Source organism: Oncorhynchus nerka, linkage group LG28 (assembly GCF_034236695.1).
Source record: "Oncorhynchus nerka isolate Pitt River linkage group LG28, Oner_Uvic_2.0, whole genome shotgun sequence".
Classification (NCBI taxonomy): domain Eukaryota; kingdom Metazoa; phylum Chordata; class Actinopteri; order Salmoniformes; family Salmonidae; genus Oncorhynchus; species Oncorhynchus nerka.
Genome location: NC_088423.1, coordinates 26,584,889 through 26,606,597, shown reverse-complemented (window position 1 = coordinate 26,606,597; position 21,709 = coordinate 26,584,889). Strand labels below are relative to the sequence as shown.

At 42.8% G+C, this 21,709-nt stretch overlaps 1 protein-coding gene across 4 annotated transcripts; it reads left to right on the top strand.

Moving 5' to 3' along the window:
* Positions 1–10,068: 10,068 nt before the first annotated feature.
* Positions 10,069–18,617, top strand: LOC115113066 (arginine vasopressin-induced protein 1). 4 transcript variants are annotated; one of them, XM_029640284.2, is made up of 6 exons: positions 10,069–10,288; positions 10,818–10,857; positions 11,075–11,188; positions 14,244–14,415; positions 14,591–14,799; positions 15,160–18,617. In XM_029640284.2, exons 3-6 carry the CDS (start codon positions 11,172–11,174, stop codon positions 15,419–15,421), a joined length of 660 nt encoding a protein of 219 aa, XP_029496144.2. In that variant the 5' UTR covers positions 10,069–10,288; positions 10,818–10,857; positions 11,075–11,171; the 3' UTR covers positions 15,422–18,617. The 4 variants fall into 4 exon arrangements, with proteins under 4 accessions (XP_029496144.2, XP_029496148.2, XP_029496147.2 ...); XM_029640287.2 differs by lacking the exon at positions 11,075–11,188 and having other exon boundaries at positions 10,072–10,288; XM_029640288.2 differs by lacking the exons at positions 10,818–10,857; positions 11,075–11,188 and having other exon boundaries at positions 10,070–10,176.
* The last annotated feature ends 3,092 nt before the right edge of the window (positions 18,618–21,709 follow it).

Genomic DNA, 21,709 nt, shown 5'->3' with positions numbered 1-21,709 from the left:
AAGCGCAAGGAGGACGATGGGCCGTGTTTTGCCATTGCATATTCAATATTGCCAGTGCGGTCTGCTGTTTTATGTTCAGATATTCTTATTTTATTTTTGTTTGGCCCACACGGGCACGTAAACATATACACAAATGTTGGTACAAGGTAAGCGTTTACTAATAAAAATGATTGACCTTGGGTGAAATGAAGCCTCTTCACAGCTCGACTCCGTTGGTGGAGTTCATAATAAACGTCATTCACCATAGAGTTGAGTTATAGTGCCTTGCAAAAGTATTCACCCCCCTTGTTGCATTACAACCTGTAATTTAAATGTATTTTTATTAGAATTTCATGTAATGGACATACACAAAATAGTACAAATTGGAGAAGTGAAATGAAAAAAAAATGTAATCTAAAAATTTAAAAAGTGAAAAGTGTTGCGTGAATATGTATTCACCCCCTTTGCTATAAAGACCCTAAATAAGATCTGGTGAAACCAATAACCAATCCTAAATTAAATCTAGAATCAGCTTCCTATTTCGCAACAAAATCTCCTTCACTCATGCTGCCTAACATACCCTCGTAAAACCGACTTTCCTGCAGAACCTTGACTTCAGCGATGTCATTTACAAAATAGCCTCCAACACTCTACTCAGAAAATTGGATGTAGTCTATCACAGTGCCATCCATTTTGTCACCAAAGCCCCATATACTACCCACCATTGCGACCTGTATGCTGTCGTTGGCTGGCCCGCTTCATATTCTTCACCAAACCCACTGGCTCCAGGTCATCTATAAGTTTTTGCTAGGTAAAGCCCCGCCTTATCTCAGCTCACTGGTCACCATAGCAGCACCCACCCGTAGCACACGCTCCAGTAGGCATATTTCACTGGTCAACCACAAAGCCAACTCCCCCTTTGGCCGCCTTTCCTTCCAGTTCTTTCCAGTTCTCTGCTGCCAATGACTGGAACGAATTGCAAAAATCACTGAAGCTGGAGACTTACGTCTCCCTGACTAAGCATCGGCTGTCAGAGCAGCTTACCGATCATTGCACCTGTACATAGCCCATCTGTAAATAGCCCACCCAACTACCTCATCCACATATTGTTTATTTTTTATTTTTTGCTCCTTTGCACCCCAGTATCTCTCCTTCCACATACACCTCATGCACATCTATCACTCCAGTGTTTAATTGCTAAATTGCAATTATTTCGCCACTATGGCCTATTTATTGCCTTACCTCCCTAATCTTTCTACATTTGCACACACTGTGTATAGACTTTTCTATTGTGTTATGTACTGTGCATTTGTTTATCCCATGTGTAACTCTGTGTTGTTTGTGTTGCACTGCTTTGCTCTATCTTGGTCAGGTCGCAGTTGTAAATGAGAACTTGTTCTAAACTGGCCAACCTGGTTAAAAAAAAGGTGAAATAAAATAAAAAAATAAACTCCAGAAGTCACATAGTAAGTTAAATAAAGTCCACCTTCATGCAATCTAAGTGTCACATGATCTCAGTATATATACACCAGTTCCGAAAGGCCCCAGAGTCTGCAACACCCCTAAGCAAGGGGCACCACCAAGCAAGTGGAACCATGAAGACCAAGGAGCTCTCCAAACAGGTCAGGGACAAAGTACAAATCAGGGTTGGGTTATAAAAAAATATATGAAACTTTGAACATCTCACGGAGCAGCACTTATATCCATTATTAAAAAATGGAAAGAATATGGCACAACAACAAACCTGCCAAGAGAGGGCCGCACACCAAAACTCATAGACCAGGCAAGGAGGGAATTAATAATCAGAGAGGCAACAAAGAGACAAAAGATAACCCTGAAGGAGCTGTAAAGCTCCACAGTTGAGAGTATCTGTCTATAGGACCACTTTAAGCCGCACACTCCACAGAGCTGGGCTTTATGGAAGAGTGGCCAGAAAAAAAGCTATTGCTTAAAGAAAAAATAAGTAAACATCTGGTGTTCGCCAAAAGGCATGTGGGAGACTCCCCAAACATATGGAAGAAGGTATTCTGGTCAGATGAGACTAAAATTTCCTCGATGGCTTTTTGGCCATCGAAGAAAATTCTATGTCTGGCACAAACCCAACACCTCTCATCACCCGAGAATACCATCCTCACAGTGAAGCATGGTGGTGGCAGCATCGTGCTGTGGGAATGTTTTTCATCGGCTGGGACTGGGAAACTGGTCAGAATTGAAGGAATGATGGATGGCGCAAAAATACAGGGAAGTTCTTGAGGGAAACCTGTTTCAGTCTTCCAGAGATTTGAGACTGGGACAGAGGTTCACCTTCCAGCAGGACAATGACCCTAAGCATACTACTAAAGCAACACTTGAGTGGTTTAAGGGGACTCATTTAAATGTCTTGGAATGGCCTAGTCAAAGCCCAGACCTCAATCCAATTGAGAATCTCTGGTATGCCTTAAGGATTCCTAGAACCCATCCAACTTGAAGGAGCTGGAGCAGTTTTGCCTTGAAAAATGGGCAAAAATCCCAGTGGCTAGATGTGCCAAGCTTATAGAGACATACCCCAAGAGACTTGCAGCTATAATTGCTGCAAAAGGTACCTCGACAAAGTATTGACTTTGGGGGGTTGAATAGTTATGCACGCTCAAGTTTTCAGTTTTTTTTGTCTTATTCCTTTGTTTCTCACAATAAAAAATATTTTGCATCTTCAAAGTGGTAAGCATGTTGTGTAAATCAAATGATGCAAACCCCCCCAAAATCTATTTGAATTCCAGGCAACAAAATAGGAAAAATGCTAAGGGGGTGAATACTTTTGCAAGCCACTGTAAGTCAGCTATTAATCTGTTAGGAAGAACTGATCAGGAGCCTTCCATAGTACTATTAGCCCTGTAACCTCTCATCAGAATAGGCTAAAAACCCTCCCGTAATCCAGACGATGCTGGGCTAATTGTGCGCCGCCCTATAGGACTCCCTTTCACAGCAGGTTGTGATACAGCCCAGGATCGAACCCGGGTCTGTAGTGACACCACTGCGCCACTTGGGAGAACCCTTTTTTGTTGTTGTTTTAACCCTATCCCAAACTTTAACTCGTAATATAAACATTCAGAATGAATGCCTAAACTTAACCAACCGCGAGGCTCCAGCAATAGCAGCGGAGCAACTCAGGTTGCAAAAACACTTTGAAATTTGACATTTGAAATTTGACACCTTCGAAATTTGAAGATAAATTGGTCAAACCGTGAGATCTTGTTGAAAAATCGTGTGTGTGATTGATGAGGAAAGAAGAAATACATTTAATCAATTTTAGAATACGGCTGTAACGTAAAAAGCTGTGGAAAAGGGGAAGGAGTCTGAATACTTTCCGAATGCAAAGTACATCTTGAGCTGTCTGTATCCTCCTGACGGGTGGTTATGTTCTTAAAGAAACATTGAATATGCTTTTCTGCATTTGTTAAAATCTGGGTAAAAGATTATAAGGAATGTCTTATTCAGTACATTTAGTAATTGCTTGCTTTTCTAAAGTCTACCAAACTTGTCAGCAGGCATGCCAGCTAAGATAGTTAGACAAGCTAGCTACTCTAACTTGATTGATAGCCTGAAATGGCTTCTTGGTAGCTAGTTGTAAGGTTGAGAGATTGGGAACCTATCTGGGCTAGCTAAAGACAATTTTATAAAATTGCTAAGTGGCTTGTGGTATTACAGAGAGGAAAAAAATCAATTTGATTAAATAATAAAACGTTTTAATAGGTGAAATCTCAGGGGGGACGTGCTATGGGCATGATGCCTCAGGCCATACATACACATGTTTCACGTTATAAATAAAATTGTGCTCACAGGAACAAGCAATACAAGTGGAAAATGTCCTCCATTCACCTTTTATGGTGACAATAATGCCCTTTATTTGCTGTATAATTTGTAACTATTGGCATTAGGCCGCGAGATGCAAAAGACACATTTTGAGTTTATCAATAGATTATTGGGTTTCTCCATCCTGCCTTGGTATAGGCAATGATGTTGGGCTCCTATCGCACAGCAATACTGTAGCCTACCCATACTGTCAAATATTTTACATACGCTACCAGTCTATTTACTGTGTTGGCAGTAAGGTTATTATAGTAAATGAAAACAGAAACTAAAAAGAAAAACAAAAATTGGAAAAACAATTCAGTAAAAAATTCATATATGAAACTTTTAGCTTTGACTCCAAACCGAACTAAAATCAAATAAAAACCATGATAAATTATGTTCAGTTGTAATGGTTTTCTTCTAAGCTTTGAGCAAAAATTAAATGGGGATTTCAAGCTTTTTTTCGAATGGGGTTTTTGAGCTGAATCTGCCAATAGACGCTGATGTTTCAAATAGGCCTAACTTGTGCATCACCATAACTAGCTATCACGAGCTAATAGGGAAGAAATTTGAGTGTGATCACAGAGCGTGACTGGTCCAAGCTAGAATGTCTGGTGAAGTTGCTGGAGCCATTCGCCTTCCACACTGACCAACTTCAAACTCATAGCCAGTAGCTAGCTGTCTGATGTGGTGCTGTGCCCTCTCAACCTTGAGGCACACTTGCAGACACTGTTGTTGCAAAACAGTTGGCACAGGTCTTCCTGAACTTACTGTTCTTCGCATGCGTACTGAATCCTCTGGCAGCCAACTTCGATCCAACCCCTGCAGTAGCTTCCCTTATGGACCCCAGGAAGATGTCAGTACGGTGAACCCAGCAAGCATCTCGACTACATACAGTGCTTCAGAAATATAGCCTCCTCGAAACGAAGATTGTTTCTGAGGTCACTGTCCAGCCGGGGGTCGACCTGGCTGGGCATTAAGTGCCCCTGTGTAAGCTGCGGAAATACCTGGAAGAGGTAAAGGGGGTGCATGTTTACAGAGTCACCTCTCCAGTTCTGGAAGGCAAGGATGGATGTTTATCCAAAGCTGTGCGTGCCCTGTGGCACTGAATCTAGTTTCCTCCCCTGCATCCCAAGTGTTTGTGGAGAGAATATTCTCTGTCTGTGGACAATTATCATCAGGCTTGAGAAACCCAACGACCACCTCTCTGAAACAGTTTGTTTTTATGCAGCTGTTGTTATTAACACTATTTAAAGGGGTTAGTCAGTAATAATGTTAAATATTACATAAACATAACATGTCAAATGTGCCATGACTTAATGAGTTGTTTTTTCCTCTCTCTTTCTGTCAGATAAAGGTAAAAGTACTTTATTCTTCTTACATCTACTACTAAAGTTTTAAAAAACATTGGATTGGTTTAAACATGGAAAGAGAGTTTCCTTCCACCATATTTCTTGCACCAGTTTAGGCACATATCCTTTAAATCCAAGACACATTAGGATTGATTTATAATTGAAACCTAATCAAACCTATGTCCTGGCCATGGAGTTGTATGGAGTCCTCTAGTGGCCAAAAGCCTGTTTTAACATGGACTGTGTTAACATGGGCAGTGCCATTAAGGACTTTCGCCATTTTGATTTAGTCAACTGGGCGGGACTTCCAGTTTCATTAGCTGATCTCTCCTGATGACCCGGTTGGCATTACCCGAAGACCCGGTTGGAGTTGTGACAGCCGTGTCACAAATGTTTACTTGTGAAGAAGAAAATTACTATTTCAAGATGGGGAAGGCCTCAATGGTGATGCTCATGCTCTCACAGATGCCATCATAACACATATACAGATCAGTGGCGATTGGTGCAGTTTAAGAAGAGGGAGGACGATTATTTTTTTAATGACCATGGTCTTAAACCCTATTATAGCATATTGGATGACTGTCATTCATATTCCATTCACCCAGCTCAATGTAACATTGATGGGTTTAGGCTATTGCATGATGCTTTCCCTTTGCTTGTGGACTTCAGTGCACAACACATCAGCTGTCTGTGACCAGGCAAAAAAAAAGTTGACTGAGAAGACATTATCATTTGCAGCAACGACCTGCGGAATAGGTAGAGGGGAGAGGAGGGGGATTAATGAGCCAATTGTAAACTGGGGATTATTACGTGACCGTGATGGTTTGAGGGCCAGATTGGGAATTTAGCCAGGACACCGGGGTTAACACCCTTACTCTTACGATAAGTGCCATGGGATCTTTAATGACCTCAGAGAGTCAGGACACCCGTTTAACGTCCCATCCGAAAGCATGAGTGAAGGATGCTTTGTTGCGAAATAGGAAGCCGATTCTAGATTTAATTTTGGATTGGAGATGCTTCATGTGAGTCTGGAAGGAGAGTTTACAGTCTAGCCAGACACCTAGGTATTTGTAGTTGTCCACATATTCTAAGTCAGAACCGTCCAGAGTAGTGATGCTGGACGGGCGGGCAGGTGCGGGCAGTGATCGGTTGAAGAGCATGCACTTAGTTTTAGAGCAGTTGGAGGCCACGGAAGGAGAGTTGTAAATGGCATTGAAGCTCGTCTGGAGGTTAGTTAACACAGTGTCCAAAGAAGGGCCAGAAGTATACAGCATGGTGTCGTCTTGGTAGAGGTGGATCAGAGAATCACCAGCAGCGAGAGCGACATCATTGATGTATACAGAGAAGAGAGTCGGCCCGGGAATTGAACCCTGTGGCACCCCCATAGAGACTGCCAGAGGTCCGGAAAACAGGCCCTCCGATTTGACACACTGAACTCTATCAGAGAAGTAGTTGGTGAACCAGGTGAGGCAATCATTTGAGAAACCAAGGCTGTTGAGTCTAAAAATAAGAATTGGGTGATTGACAGAGTCGGAAGCCTTGGCCAGGTCGATGAATACGGCTGCACAGTAATGTCTCTTATCGATGGCGGTTATATCGTTTAGGACCTTGAGCGTGGCTGAGGTACACCCATGACCAGCTCAGAAACCAGATTGCATAGCGGAGAAGGTACGGTGGGATTCGAAATGGTCGGTAATCTGTTCGTTGACTTGGCTTTCGAAGACCTTAGAAAGGATAGATATAGGTCTGTAGCAATTTGGGTCGAGAGTGTCTCCTCCTTTGAAGAGGGGGATGACCGCGGCAGCTTTCCAATCTTTGGGAATCTCTGACGATACGAAAGAGAGGTTGAATAGGCTAGTAATAGGGTTGCAACAATTTCGGCAGATATTTTTTTTAAAGAGAGGGTCCAGATTGTCTAGCCCTGCTGATTTATAGGGGTCCAGGTTTTGCAGCTCTTTAAGAACATCAGCTGTCTGAATTTGGGTGAAGGAGAAATGGGGGAGGCTTGGGTAAGTTGCTGTGGGGAATGCATGGCTGTTGACCGGGGTAGGTGTAGCCAGGTGTAAAGCATGGCCAGCCGTAGAAAAATGGTTTTTGAAATTCTCAATTATAGTGGATTTATCGGTGGTGACAGTGTTTCCTAGCCTCAGTGCAGTGGGCAGCTGGGAGGAGGTGCTCTTATTCTCCATGGACTTTACAGTGTCCCAGAACTTTTTTGAGTTTGTGCTACAGGATGCAAATTTCTGCTTTAAAAAGCTAGCTTTAGCTTTCCTAACTGCCTGTGTATATTGGTTCCTAACTTCCCTGAAAAGTTGCATATCACGGGGGCTATTCGATGCTAATGCAGAACGCCACAGGATGTTTTTGTGCTGGTCAAGGGCAGTCAGGTCTGGAGATATCCAAGGGCTTTATCTGTTCCTGGTTCTACATTTTTTGAAAGGGGCATGCTTATTTAAGACGTGAGGAAGGCACTTTTAAGGAACAACCATGCATCCTCTACTGACGGGATGAGGTCAATATCCTTCCAGGATACCCGGGCCAGGTCGATTAGGAAGGCCTGCTTGCGGGGTGGTCGTTTGACTGCAGACACGTTACGGATGCAGGCAATGAGGCAGTGATCGCTATATTTGGAGGGCAAGTTGGTGAGGATGATATCTATGAGGGTGCCCGTGTTTACAGATTTGGGGTTGTACCTGGTGGGTTCATTGATCATTTGTGAGAGATTGAGGGCCTCAAGCTTAGATTGCAGGATGACCGGGGTGTTAAGCATGTCCCAGTTTAGGTCACCTAGCAACACTAGCTCTGAAGATAGATGGGGGGCAATCAGTTCACATATGGTGTCCAGGGCACAGCTGGGGGCAGAGAGTGGTCTAAGCGGCAACGGTGAGAGACTTGTTTCTGGAAAGGTGGATTTTTAAAAGTAGAAGCTCGAATGGTTTGGGTTAGTAAACCCTCTACAGTTTAGCAGTTACACCGATGGACCCCGGTGGCAATAAATGCATAAAACCAAAAGCTTACCTTGACTTGGAAGAGTTCCAGTGTTGGATAGGCATAGCCAGCTAGCTAACATACAGTAGCATCCCTCTCTGTTTGAACCAGGTGTGTGAGTAAGCTGAACTAGCTGCATTCACTAGCTAAGTGAAAGTGAAAGAAATACAACGAAATATAGCTAGCTCTCTCTCTCTCTCTCTCTCTCTCTCGTCTCCTTCATTTGTAAAGAAATTAATTTGTTCAAAATTGTTAAACTATTGGCTTTCTCTCTCTTTGAGTCAACTACTCACCACATTTTATGCACTACAGTGTTATCTAGCTGTAGCTTATGCTTTCAGTACTAGATTAATTCTCTGATCCTTTGATTGGGTGCATAACATGCTGCAAGAGCTCTGATAGGTTGGAGGATGTCTTCTGGAAGTTGTCATAATTACTAGGGAAGTATATGGAAGGGGGCGAGAACCATGATCCTCCTAGTTTTTGTATTGAAGTCAATATACCCATATGAGGATGGAAACTAGCTGTCCTCAGGCTACACCATGGCGTTACCCTACAGAGTGCTGTTGAGGCTACCTTCATTGCAAAACAGTGTGATTTAATCAATTATTTGGTGACATTAATATATTTAGTATAGTTTTACCTACAAAGGATAACTTTTTTAATGTTACAATATTCTATTTTTTTGTGAAATTCACTGAGGAGAATAATTCTCCCCTTCCTCCTCTGAGGCTCCACTGATACATAGATGTTATGTCTCTCCAAGTCACCTTATGTATTACTGCCCCCCAGTGACAAGAAGTGACATCCGCAAAAAAAGAATTACAGGCCAACAACACAAATGACTCCAAGCCCCCCATGGAAAGGCTACGTTTTTATCAACCTGAAACTAAAAGGAAACTACTAAATCAAGTCTGAAAATGAACTGAAACTTAACTCAATTTCAATTAAAAATCTAAAAACGAATAGAAATAAACAATAATAACCTTGGTTGGCAGGATGTTTTAATCTTTAGCAGTAATTTATTATTTATCTGGAAAAGGACTATCAGTTTCTGAAAGAAAAAACAATGGTAAACTGTGGACCTGTCAGCAGTGAATTCAACAATATTTTGCATAAACTTTTCCACCAATCTAAATAATAATTCTGAAATAATTGTCTAAGGCAGATGGGGGAAAAAAGCAATTGCAATACTTACAGTAGCTTGCTAAAGCCTACTTCAATGTAAAATATTGTTAAATTCGACTGAATACCTGTATTATAAACCGCACTGCCTATGATTTTTTTTTTTTACTTTAAATACATATAGCCTATCTATTTACTAGGCTACTAGGTCCAAATAAATGAGAGATGAGCATGATAATTTGTTGTATGGCTACTTTGGGACATTTCTTCTGCAATTGTTATGAAAATAAAATACATAGGAAAAAGATTTATGTCTAATGAATAATGGCAACCTAGTGATGGGTTCACGTGGGTCTTGTAACCAATAAGATCAGCTCTGAAAAAGATCTGATGTGAAAAGAAATGATGTGATTGGTCAAAAGACGAATTAGTGGAAAACATATCAGAATTGCGCTGCCTGTGTAAACCTAGCCTTTATTGTTAGCATGATTGTCAAGTCCCATGATGCAGTTATACCTTCATGTCATGAGTAGATTCAACTCTTGCAACCCCCTGTGACTTGTGAAGTTAGTGTGCACATGGAGATGTTGTATACACGCACGAACGCACACACACACAGTCGGAGAGACTTTTTGTCGCTCCTATAATCATGAATCGTCTCCGATACCTCAGTGTTTCACGCACAGTCTCATGCCAGGAACATTGACGTCAATGGATTAACTACGCGGCCAAGGGGCGGGGCTTCACACCTCGACCCGCACACAAACCTTCTGATTGCTCGAGAAAACATTCCAGTGGCCCTATAAAGTGGGATTAATTACCATATCCGCTTTCATTGTTATATAGACCCTAAACTACTACTCCACATCAACGACGAGTGGACAGAGCAACATATAAATCAAAGGTATTTTGTTAGCCATATTGACGAAATAACCGTAGCATAGCACAAAAGGATTTAGAGGAATTTCTCTTGGGAAAAGCATCAGAACGAAAGTCGCTATCATCTTGGCCGCCGGGTAAGAACGTGTTTAGGCTAGTCTTTTATTCGGCTTTCATGCATGAGACTTGACCTATATTGTGTAGAGTACTAATATTCTAATTAATTTGTTTGGATGCACCGTAGCTCTGACCTTGTACTTTTTTTACAGAACATAAGTCCAAATATGTTTCTTTTGACGCCAACTAACAAAATATAAATGGTTATTTTCGGCTCTTATTGCCTCACTGGATTGGCTTTGAATGTCACATCTGCATGCCAACGAAAAGTGCGTGTGTCTGCTTTGCCTAAACAGACCGTTCCATGGGGTAGAAATTGTAACAAACGTTAACCCCATACATTTGAAATGTGTCAGTTATCTCGACAGTCTTAGGTTTATGTACTCTTGTATAGTTCTGTTTTTGTATTTTCTTTTTTGTTCATTGAATGTTTACCCCATGGATATTCAATCTGAAAGACATCTGCCTAAAAAAAGGCTATACAAGCCAGAATGTTGACTAAAATTATATTTACACTAACTACAGGTTGTTTGTCCTTTTTGATGGTAGGAGGTGGAGATAAGTGTTTACCTGACTGTTTGCAGCGCAAGTAGGTTCAGTCCCTCTTATTTTCAATCTCCTAACACATTGTAGTGGACTGAAGCATGTTCCCTCATAATCAACTGGAAGTGTTTGTGAAATTTGCCAGCTGATTGAGTGGGACAACATTCTGCCTGGTTCGGTTAGGCTCGCCCATATTGTGCAAGTGTTTGTCATGTGTTTAAAGGTCGGGTTGATAAAGCTTCCCTGTGCGTGTTTTGTCACAGATTACCTCCAACAAAGAGGCACAATCGTCTGAACTTTACATTGAGTTTGTTCAACATTCTGACTTGTAATGGGACTGTTCAGGAATACTGAGCCTACATGTTAGAGACCAGAGTGTAAGTATTTCACTCTGGGGTTTTAAGAGGCTAGCGTCCACCCACCTGCTGTGATGCACATAGGGTTGAATGATGTGCATGGCCTATTTGCTACATTCTTTATCTCCATTTTTTTAAATGCAATTACTTAAGTTAAAGGCCTTTCAATTACATTATTGATGTGAGTCATCTTCGGTGCATAATATTTTAGTGGCTTTCTGAGTGAGCGAACTTAAAATTGGGAAATGTATTGTGCATGCATTCCAAGTGGAATTCTAGTGTGACTATTGGAGCAGAGCCCTTATTTCCTCCAGTACAGTTGATCTAGTGACACAGCCAGGTAGCTACTCCGCTAATAAATCAAATCAAATCAAATCAAATTTATTTATATAGCCCTTCGTACATCAGCTGATATCTCAAAGTGCTGTACAGAAACCCAGCCTAAAACCCCAAACAGCAAGCAATGCAGGTGTAGAAGCACGGTGGCTAGGAAAAACTCCCTAGAAAGGCCAAAACCTAGGAAGAAACCTAGAGAGGAACCAGGCTATGTGGGGTGGCCAGTCCTCTTCTGGCTGTGCCGGGTAGAGATTATAACAGAACATGACCAAGATGTTCAAATGTTCATAAATGACCAGCATGGTCGAATAATAATAAGGCAGAACAGTTGAAACTGGAGCAGCAGCACAGTCAGGTGGACTGGGGACAGCAAGGAGTCATCATGTCAGGTAGTCCTGGGGCACGGTCCTAGGGCTCAGGTCCTCCGAGAGCGAGAGAAAGAAAGAGAGAATTAGAGAGAGCATATGTGGGGTGGCCAGTCCTCTTCTGGCTGTGCCGGGTGGAGATTATAACAGAACGTGGCCAAGATGTTCAAATGTTCATAAATGACCAGCATGGTTGAATAATAGTAAGGCAGAACAGTTGAAACTGGAGCAGCAGCATGGCCAGGTGGACTGGGGACAGCAAGGAGTCATCATGTCAGGTAGTCCTGGGACATGGTCCTAGGGCCCAGGCCAGTTGAAACTGGAGCAGCAGCATGGCCAGGTGGACTGGGGACAGCAAGGAGTCATCATGTCAGGTAGTCCTGGGGCATGGTCCTAGGGCTCAGGTCCTCCGAGAGAGGGAAAGAAAGAGAGAAGGAGAGAATTAGAGAACGCACACTTAGATTCACACAGGACACCGAATAGGACAGGAGAAGTACTCCAGATATAACAAACTGACCCTAGCCCCCCGACACATAAACTAATGCAGCATAAATACTGGAGGCTGAGACAGGAGGGGTCAGGAGACACTGTGGCCCCATCCGAGGACACCCCCGGACAGGGCCAAACAGGAAGGATATAACCCCACCCACTTTGCCAAAGCACAGCCCCCACACCACTAGAGGGATATCTTCAACCACCAACTTACCATCCTGAGACAAGGCCGAGTATAGCCCACAAAGATCTCCGCCACGGCACAACCCAAGGGGCGCCAACCCAGACAGGCCGACCACAACAGTGAATCAACCCACCCAGGTGACGCACCCCCAGGGACGGCATGAGAGAGCCCCAGTAAGCCAGTGACTCAGCCCCCCGTAACAGGGTAGAGGCAGAGAATCCCAGTGGAAAGAGGGGAATCGGCCAGGCAGAGACAGCAAGGGCGGTTCGTTGCTCCAGAGCCTTTCCGTTCACCTTCCCACTCCTGGGCCAGACTACACTCAATCATATGACCCACTGAAGAGATGAGTCTTCAGTAAAGACTTAAAGGTTGAGACCGAGTTTGCGTCTCTGACATGGGTAGGCAGATGTTCCATAAAAATGGAGCTCTATAGGAGAAAGCCCTGCCTCCAGCTGTTTGCTTAGAAATTCTAGGGACAATTAGGAGTCTTGTGACCGTAGCGTACGTGTAGGTATGTACGGCAGGACCAAATCAGAGAGATAGGTAGGAGCAAGCCCATGTAATGCTTTGTAGGTTAGCAGTAAAACCTTGAAATCAGCCCTTGCTTTGACAGGAAGCCAGTGTAGAGAGGCTAGCACTGGAGTAATATGATCAAATTTTTTGGTTCTAGTCAGGATTCTAGCAGCCGTATTCAGCACTAACTGAAGTTTATTTAGTGCTTTATCCGGGTAGCCGGAAAATAGAGCATTGCAGTAGTCTAACCTAGAAGTGACAAAAGCATGGATTAATTTTTCTGCATCATTTTTGGACAGAAAGTTTCTGATTTTTGCAATGTTACGTAGATGGAAAAAAGCTGTCCTCGAAATGGTCTTGATATGTTCTTCAAAAGAGAGATCAGGGTCCAGAGTAACGCCGAGGTCCTTCACAGTTTTATTTGAGACGACTGTACAACCATTAAGATTAATTGTCAGATTCAACAGAAGATCTCTTTGTTTCTTGGGACCTAGAACAAGCATCTCTGTTTTGTCCGAGTTTAATAGTAGAAAGTTTGCAGCCATCCACTTCCTTATGTCTGAAACACATGCTTCTAGCGAGGGCAATTTTGGGGCTTCACCATGTTTCATTGAAATGTACAGCTGTGTGTCATCCGCATAGCAGTGAAAGTTTACATTATGTTTTCGAATAACATCCCCAAGAGGTAAAATATATAGTGAAAACAATAGTGGTCCTAAAACAGAACCTTGAGGAATAATAATACCATTACAGTTCCTCATGTGACCAAGCAGACTTAGTTACTAGGTGGACTGGTTCTTACCAGAATTACTATATAGCTAGATTGATTATTACCATCTGCAGTGTAATGGGCTTTCAAGTAAGACCGATTAAGTTCCCCTCTGCTCCGTCAAGCAGGATTAAATAATCAGGGAACGGTAGACTGGCAGGAGCTTGCCTTGCATCCTACAGTGTGCCCTCACACAAGGCCAGGAGTTTTTCCTAAACCATAACCTGGCCAGGAAAAAATAAGAACCTGGAGTTTCCCTTGGCCAGGACATGCTTAAGTCACACCATCCCAAGTCTGTAACTAGCACAATCATTCCTCTGAGTAAGGTCACGTTGCCCATAGAAACAGACTGACATGACATACAATTGCAACAAGTGAGTTCTAGCACTTATCCCTAACCTTTCCTATCCTCCACAGGAAGGCCCATCTCGCGGCATCGCCTACCGCCCTTGCAGCCTCTCACTTGGGGAGGATGGATGCGGAGGCAGCCTCTCCGTCTCTCTCCTCCACGGTGGCAGGGCCCTCCACACTGTGGCGTCTCGCTGAGCGGAGGAGTAGGAAGGCTGGCTCAGGGAACATCTTTGGCGGAGTGAGTTTGGTATTATTTAGGAAGCAGATTCAGAGGTATAGGTTAGGCATAGTGATTAACAAATGTCAAGGGTTTGGATTAATGGGGCGAGGTGGTTAGGGTAAGGAACAACAATTAGGAATCATTCAATCTTCTGGTTGTATAAAGGCCGTTAATGCCCAACCCCCCCCCCAAGGTGAACCTACGTCAGCTGCAGAGGCTATTCACGGCAGCTGGGGACCAGGATGCAGAGCAGAGGGCTGAGCTGGTGTGGGGCCACGGGGATGAGGCTGAGCTGGCCCAGGCCCTGATAGGACTGAGGGTGAGGGGCCGACGGAGAGGACTCAGGGTGGAGGGGCGAGGCACACTGGGGTCACGCTGGCTCCGGGCATTTAATCATCTGAGGTGGGTTGGCATTATGTAATATGCCGTTATGATTTACAAAAATAATAATTTGATATATATAATAATCATGAATATTTACACACACTGGTAAGTTGAGGGGAGAGACACTAGGACCATGCTGGTTATGGGTGTTCAAGCATCTGAGGTGGGTGACTGTCTCACACACACCGAATGCTCTCAATGCCTTCCCATTCTCCACATACAATCGCACACACACCATTCAATCACAATCAAGAGATAAAAATGTCTCACACAATCTAGAGATTAAAATGACTGATTTGAATCCTTCATAACATTCAACTTTTTCCAAGTCCTCACAGAGCACAATAACTCCCTGAACTTTGTGGCTTGTTTCTACAGGATTGGTAAGAGTTCAGAGAGTAGCCAGCAGAGCGAAGAGCAGTCATCAGACAGCAAGACTGAGGCAAGAGCAAAACACAGCAGCCCAGATACACAGCCACTGACTCATAAGGGCCCCAGAGGCGCTACAGGAGTCAGAGAGGACCTAACTGAGGGCCAAGGGCCTGCAGGGGCCTCTGGGAGACCAGCCAGATCAGGAGCTCTACTGAAGAAAGGAGTGGAGAGCGACCCGGAGAGGTACCTCCACCGCATCCTCCACTGATGGACACAAAGGACTAGGATGACTTTGTTGCCCCTAGATCCCTTCCCCCACTAATCATTCATGTGTGTATTAGGTGATGGTAAACTGATCCTAGATCTGTGGTTGGGGAAAACTACTACGTGGAGTAATGACCAACCCTAGTTCAGAGAGTGACAGTCAAAGATACTATATATTTTTACCTCTGTCCAACCAAGATCAGATGAATGTAGAACAAACTGGATCTACAAGATGGGGGAACACTTTGATATGATATTCTAACATTTCATTCTCTCTCAGGAACTGGCTAATCTGTTCTTCTGCTTGTCTCGTGTCTCTTAAGAGCATCACGTATTAGACCTTGGATTCATGCAAAGGATTAAGGAAAGAGGTTTCGACTGTGTGGGATATAGCAGAGAACTTCGGGAGAGCTCAATTCCACCTGGACTTGTTTTTGAATTAAGTATTTTGGTCATTTGATTCTCCAAATTAGACAAATGTGCCGAGGTGCTTCCTAAAAAGAAAGGAAAATAAGTTGATGTCAACTGGAAAGGAGATATTTTGAAGAAGTCAACATTTCGACCAGGGTTGTGGAACTCATTCCATACAGGGACAAGTGTCTGCTGGTATCGTTATTTCCTTTTCTATGTGTAAAAACAGAAACCGCAGGGGTTCAAGCTTTAGAACCCAGTTCCTACATTTGAATATAGAAATTGATTTTATCAAACAAAACTATGCTACATTTTATCTCTTGGACCCTCAGGATGACAAACCAGAGCAAGATTACTGAATGTAAATACATTCACCTCTGAAGGTAAATAATGTATCAAACCAAGTGCTGTGCTGAAAGTTGGATGTTACTTACTTTCATTCTAGTCAGATTAGCGCACGTTCGCAACAACCGTCCCGGTATAAGGACACCGATCTCAGAGGTTAAAGGGCCAGATGCACAATTAAAGGGCAATTACACTCAAATCAATTTGTTAGTTTCCTTCCAGACCAAAAATTAATGCTATTCTGATGTGATTTAAGCATTGACATGGACTCAGAACATCCAATTTTGATGTTTTTCTAAAACCATTTAATTGTGAGAAATTCAAAACAGGAAAAATAAAACATGATTTGAGGGGGGGGATTTGTTTTTGGACCCCCACCCCTTAGTTGTTTTGTTAACCATTCTTTTACCAGCTATATTGACAGAACACTGCACTACTTTCTCTTGTACACTAAGGACCAGAGGAAGAGTTTCAGGGGAGATGAGAAGTTTCATATTCGAAAGCTTGATAAAAATGAGTAGCTGGTAACTTTATTTTTTTTTATAAATGGTTCTCATGCTAGACAAGGTTGGCAAAAACTAGGGTAAAACGCTGGGCCCTAGATGTAGCCTACAACTAGGACACATTTTCTTGGTCAGGTGATAGGAAAAACTCATGGCCCAACTCATACTTGGTCAATGTACAAGGAAAGAGAAACCAAAAAAAAAATGTATCACTTCAATATGTTAATGTTGCCTTTAATTTGACACTACAGTATATGGTCTTCCACACATACAGTAACGGAACTTGACATTCATTGATTTTAATTATTTTTAAATCTATTTCTACAGGTGAAGTTTACATACACCTTAGCCAAATACATTTTTAACTCAGTTTTTCAAAATTCCTGACATTTAATCCTAGTAAACATTCCCTGTCTTCGATCAGTTAGGATCACCACTTTATTTTAAGAATGTGAAATGTCAGAAATAGTACAGGGATTTTTCATCTTTTATTTCTTTCACGTTTACATATACTCAATTAGTATTTGGTAGCATTGCCTTTAAATTGTTTCACTTGGGTCAAACGTTTCGGGTAGCCTTGCACAAGCTTCCCATGATAAGTTGGGGGAATTGTGGCCCATTCCTCCTGACACAGCTGGTGTAGGCCTCCTTGTTCGCACACACTTTTTCAGTTCTACCCACAAGTGTTCTAGCTTTGATGGCCCCTCCAATACCTTGACTTTGTTGTCCTTAAGCCATTTTGCCACAACTTTGGAAGTATGCTTGGGGTGATTGTCCATTTGGAAGACCCATTCGTGACCAAGCTTCAACTTCCTGACTGAAGTCTTGATGTTGCTTCAATATATTCACACAATTATCCTCCCTCGTGATGGCATCTATTTTGTGAAGTTCCCCAGTCCCTCCTGCAGCAAAGCACCCCCACAACATGATGCTGCCACCCCCATGCTTCACGGTTGGGATGATGTTCTTTGGCTTGCAAGAATCCAGCCTTTGTCCTCCAAACATAACGATGGTCATTATGGCCAAACAGCTCTATTTTTGTTTCATCAGGCCAGAGGACATTTCTCCAAAAAGTACGATATTGGTCCACATGTGCAGTTGCAAACCGTAGTCTGGCTTTTTTATGGCAGTTTTGAAGCATTGGCTTCTTCCTCTCTGAGCAGCCTTTCAGGTTATATCGATATAGGACTCGTTTTTCTGTGGATATAGATACTTTTGTACCTGTTTCTTCCAGCATCTTCACAAGGTCCTTTGCTGTTCTGGGATTGATTTGCACTTTTTGCAACTCACCATCTCTAGGAGACGGAACGCGTCTCCTTCCTGAGCGGTGTGACGGCTGCGTGGTCCCATGGTGTTTGTACTTGCGTCTATTGTTTGTACAGATGAACGTGGTACCTTCAGGCGTTTGGAAATTGCTCCCAAGGATGAACCAAACTTGTAGAGGTCCACAATTTTTTTACTGAGGTCTTGGCTGATTTTTTTTTTTTTTTTTTTCCCAATGATGTCAAGCAAAGCGGCACTGAGTTTGAAGGTAGGCCTTGAAATACATCCACAGGTACACCTTCAATTGACTCAAATTGCCAATTAGCCAGTCAATTATCAGAAGCTTCTAAAGCCATTACATAATTTTCTGGAATTTTCCAAGCTGTTTAAAGGCACAGTTAATTTAGTGTATGTAAACTTTCTTGACCCACTGGAATTGTGATTAAGTGAAATAATCGGTCTTTAAACAATTGTTGGAAAAATTACTTATGTCATGCACAAAGTAATGTCCTAACTGACTTGCCAAAGCTATAGTTTGTTAACAAGTAATATGGCATGGTTGAAAAACAAGTTTTAATGTCTCCAACTTAAGTGTATGTAAACTTCTGACTTCAACTGTGTGTGTGTGTGTATATCAAAGATGTGATTGCATAGTTTGATTAAAGGTGTTGATAAATATTGTGTTGTCTTTGCGGATTGTTTATGAACCAATAGTAGAACAGAGAGTTTGTATGTTGGAATTTTGTGTTGCTGTATTTGGTTAGTGTTCTGAATTTGTCTGACCTTTACTAGCAACCATGTGAGATAAGAGAGATGATGTAAAGGAAGGATAAAGGGATTGAGAGAGGGATAGAGGAAAACAAATAGCCAGAGGGTTACCAGGTCATCATACTTATCTTTTGACATGTGAACAGGAGGAACTGCTGACCAATGGGATAAATCACAACACCCTTGTCACATGACTGCAGTGATCCTTTGCTGACCTCTGACACAGTTGCGCAAGTCATCACCAACAGCAACCCTTGATCACCTGACTGCATCTCCCAACATGCATGGTATAACCATACAAGAGACTACCCATCTGTTCCAATTCGCTCCCTAACTCTTCAATGTTTCCATTTCTGTAGAGTGTAGACAATTTGATGAAAGTTCAACTACTACACTCCTTAAACATATCCAGACCCTTCAGATCTGAAATCATTGGGCTCCGCAGTGAGGCTTCGTCCAGAAACAACCAGGCTGTCCTGAATTCTAGATCTAGCCTTAGCCCCCCAGGCCTACTCACTCCTGTAGATCTTAGTCTTGGATAGGTGGAGGCAATATGCCATTCTCCTGGAGAGCTACTATGACTATACACACTTTTTCTCCAGCTCTGTTTTAACAGAACTGATTAATCTAATTAGCTTCTCACTGGGATTTTGATTAGCTGATATCCAGTGGCTCTTCAGGAGGAAGAAAATAATAAATTTAAAATTACATGTAGGATGTAACAACTTTCAGACAAATGTATGATATACAAATATGATTCTGTCAAATAGGCTGTGTTTAGACATGCACCCTAATTCAGTTTTTTCCACTAATTGGTCTTTATCAATCACATCAGATCTCAAGTTGTCATGTGCACAAGTACAGTGAAATTCCTTACTTGCTTGCTCTTTCCCAACAATTCAGTAATCAAAATAAGTGGTACTATTAATATACTGTATATACAGATTTTTGAAACAAGTAAAACAAAAACACACACAGAATTAAGAACATGAGAAAGTGTAAAACCAGGGACATGTCACAGAATTAAGAACATGAGAATGAGTGTAAGATGCTCCAGTTTCACTGTTCTGGATGCTGGTGAACATTTGTCTGGTCATGTTCTGTTATAATACCCGGCACAGCCAGAAGAGGACTGGCCACCCCACATAGCCTGGTTCCTCTCTAGGTTTCTTCCTAGGTTTTGCCTTTAGGGAGTTTTTTAGCCACCGTGCTTTTACACCTGCATTGTTTGCTGTTTGGGGTTTTAGGCTGGGTTTCTGTACAGCACTTTGAGATATCAGCTGATGTACGAAGGGCTATATAAATAAATTTGATTTGATTTGATTTGGTTATATGTAGAAACCAGACAAAGTTTAAATCAAGCCTCTAAAATCGATACATCAACATATACCCACGCAACTGGAAGAGAGTGAGCAATCAGTTGGTAAAGCGGTGGCAGCGACACTAATCCAACAAGCCATAGCTTCCCCCAGAGGAGACTTCCATACAACCCATCTCCACGTCTTGTACCAACACACCGTAACCATTTGTTTAAGTGTCAGACAAAGGCAAAACACCCAGTCCAAAATGAAGGACTGGGCTCCCCAGTGACTCGCAGCATCTTCACTGGCTGCTTAACACCATTGATTCTCCGCAGAGACACGAACCCATCTGAAACAAAGGGTTCATTCACGTCTGATTCCAAATCTCATTTACGAGATACACCAGTGTCATTCAAACACATAATAGGCTGGAGTGTGCTCAAGCTGTAATTTCTGTTGCTTCAACTTTGCCTTTAGTTCTAACTCTTACAATTACACGTCTGCAGGACTCCCCTTTTCATCAACCTCCCTCTCCGGAAGGATTTGCACCTCCACCAAAGTAGTAGCGATCAACACTGACTACTGCTTTTGGATCGCCAGATGCCACCTTGATGTCATAATGCCTTGAAATGATGAGCAGATTTGCCTTTGTACATTTATCTAGTATCTCCCATGTAAGGTTATCCACAAATGCTTCCAACTGGAAGTTGAATTTTTTAATTTCTTATCCCCAATTTCGTGGTATCCAATTGGAAGTTAGTCTTTGTCTCATCGCTGCAACTCCCGTAAGGACTCGGGAGAGGCGAAGGTCGAGAGCCCTGCATCCTCCAAAACACAACCCAACCAAGCCGCACTGCTTCTTGACACAATGCCCACTTAACTCGGAAGCCACCCGCACCAATCTGTCGGAGGAAACACCATACACCTGGCGACCGTGTCAGCGTGCACTGCGCCTGGTCTGCCACAAAAGTCGCTGGTGCGCGATGGGACAAAGACACGTCCTCCCCTAACCCTAATGACACTGGGCCAATTGTGCGCCGCCCCATGGGTCTCCCGGTCATGGCCGGCTGCGACAGGCTCTGGACTCGAACACAGAATCTCTAGTGGCACAGCTAGCACTGCGCCACTCAGGAGCACCCCCAACTTAAGTTACATAAAAGCCTGTGCGATTATGCAACTTTCAAAATGATTCAAACTCCTCAGGGTCGATATTAGTGACAGAAACTATCACAAAAGTGTATTTAGAACACTCAAATATCCGGGCACTTCAGAGTAAGTGACTAGAAAGACTACCATACTCATGGGAAACAAGATCGCGGACGAGCCCCCATTTTGTTATGTTCCCAAGCAAGAAAACCAAAAATGTCACTCAAACAGAAGAGGGAACTAACAAAGAGTCACTGATAAGATATAAATGAAATGTTACATTTACATAACTATTCAGATCCTTTACTCAATACTTTGTTGAAGCACCTTTGGCAGCAATTGCAGTATCGAGTCTTCTTGGGTATGACTCTACAAGCTTGGCACATCTGTATTTGGGGAGTTTCTTTCATTCTTCTCTGCAGATCCTCAAGCTCTGTCAGGTTGTATGGGGAGCATTGCTGCACAGGTCTCTCCAGAGATGTTCGATTGGGTTCAAGTCTGGGCTCTGGCTGGGCCACTTAAGGACATTCAGAAACTTGTCCCGAAGCCACTCCT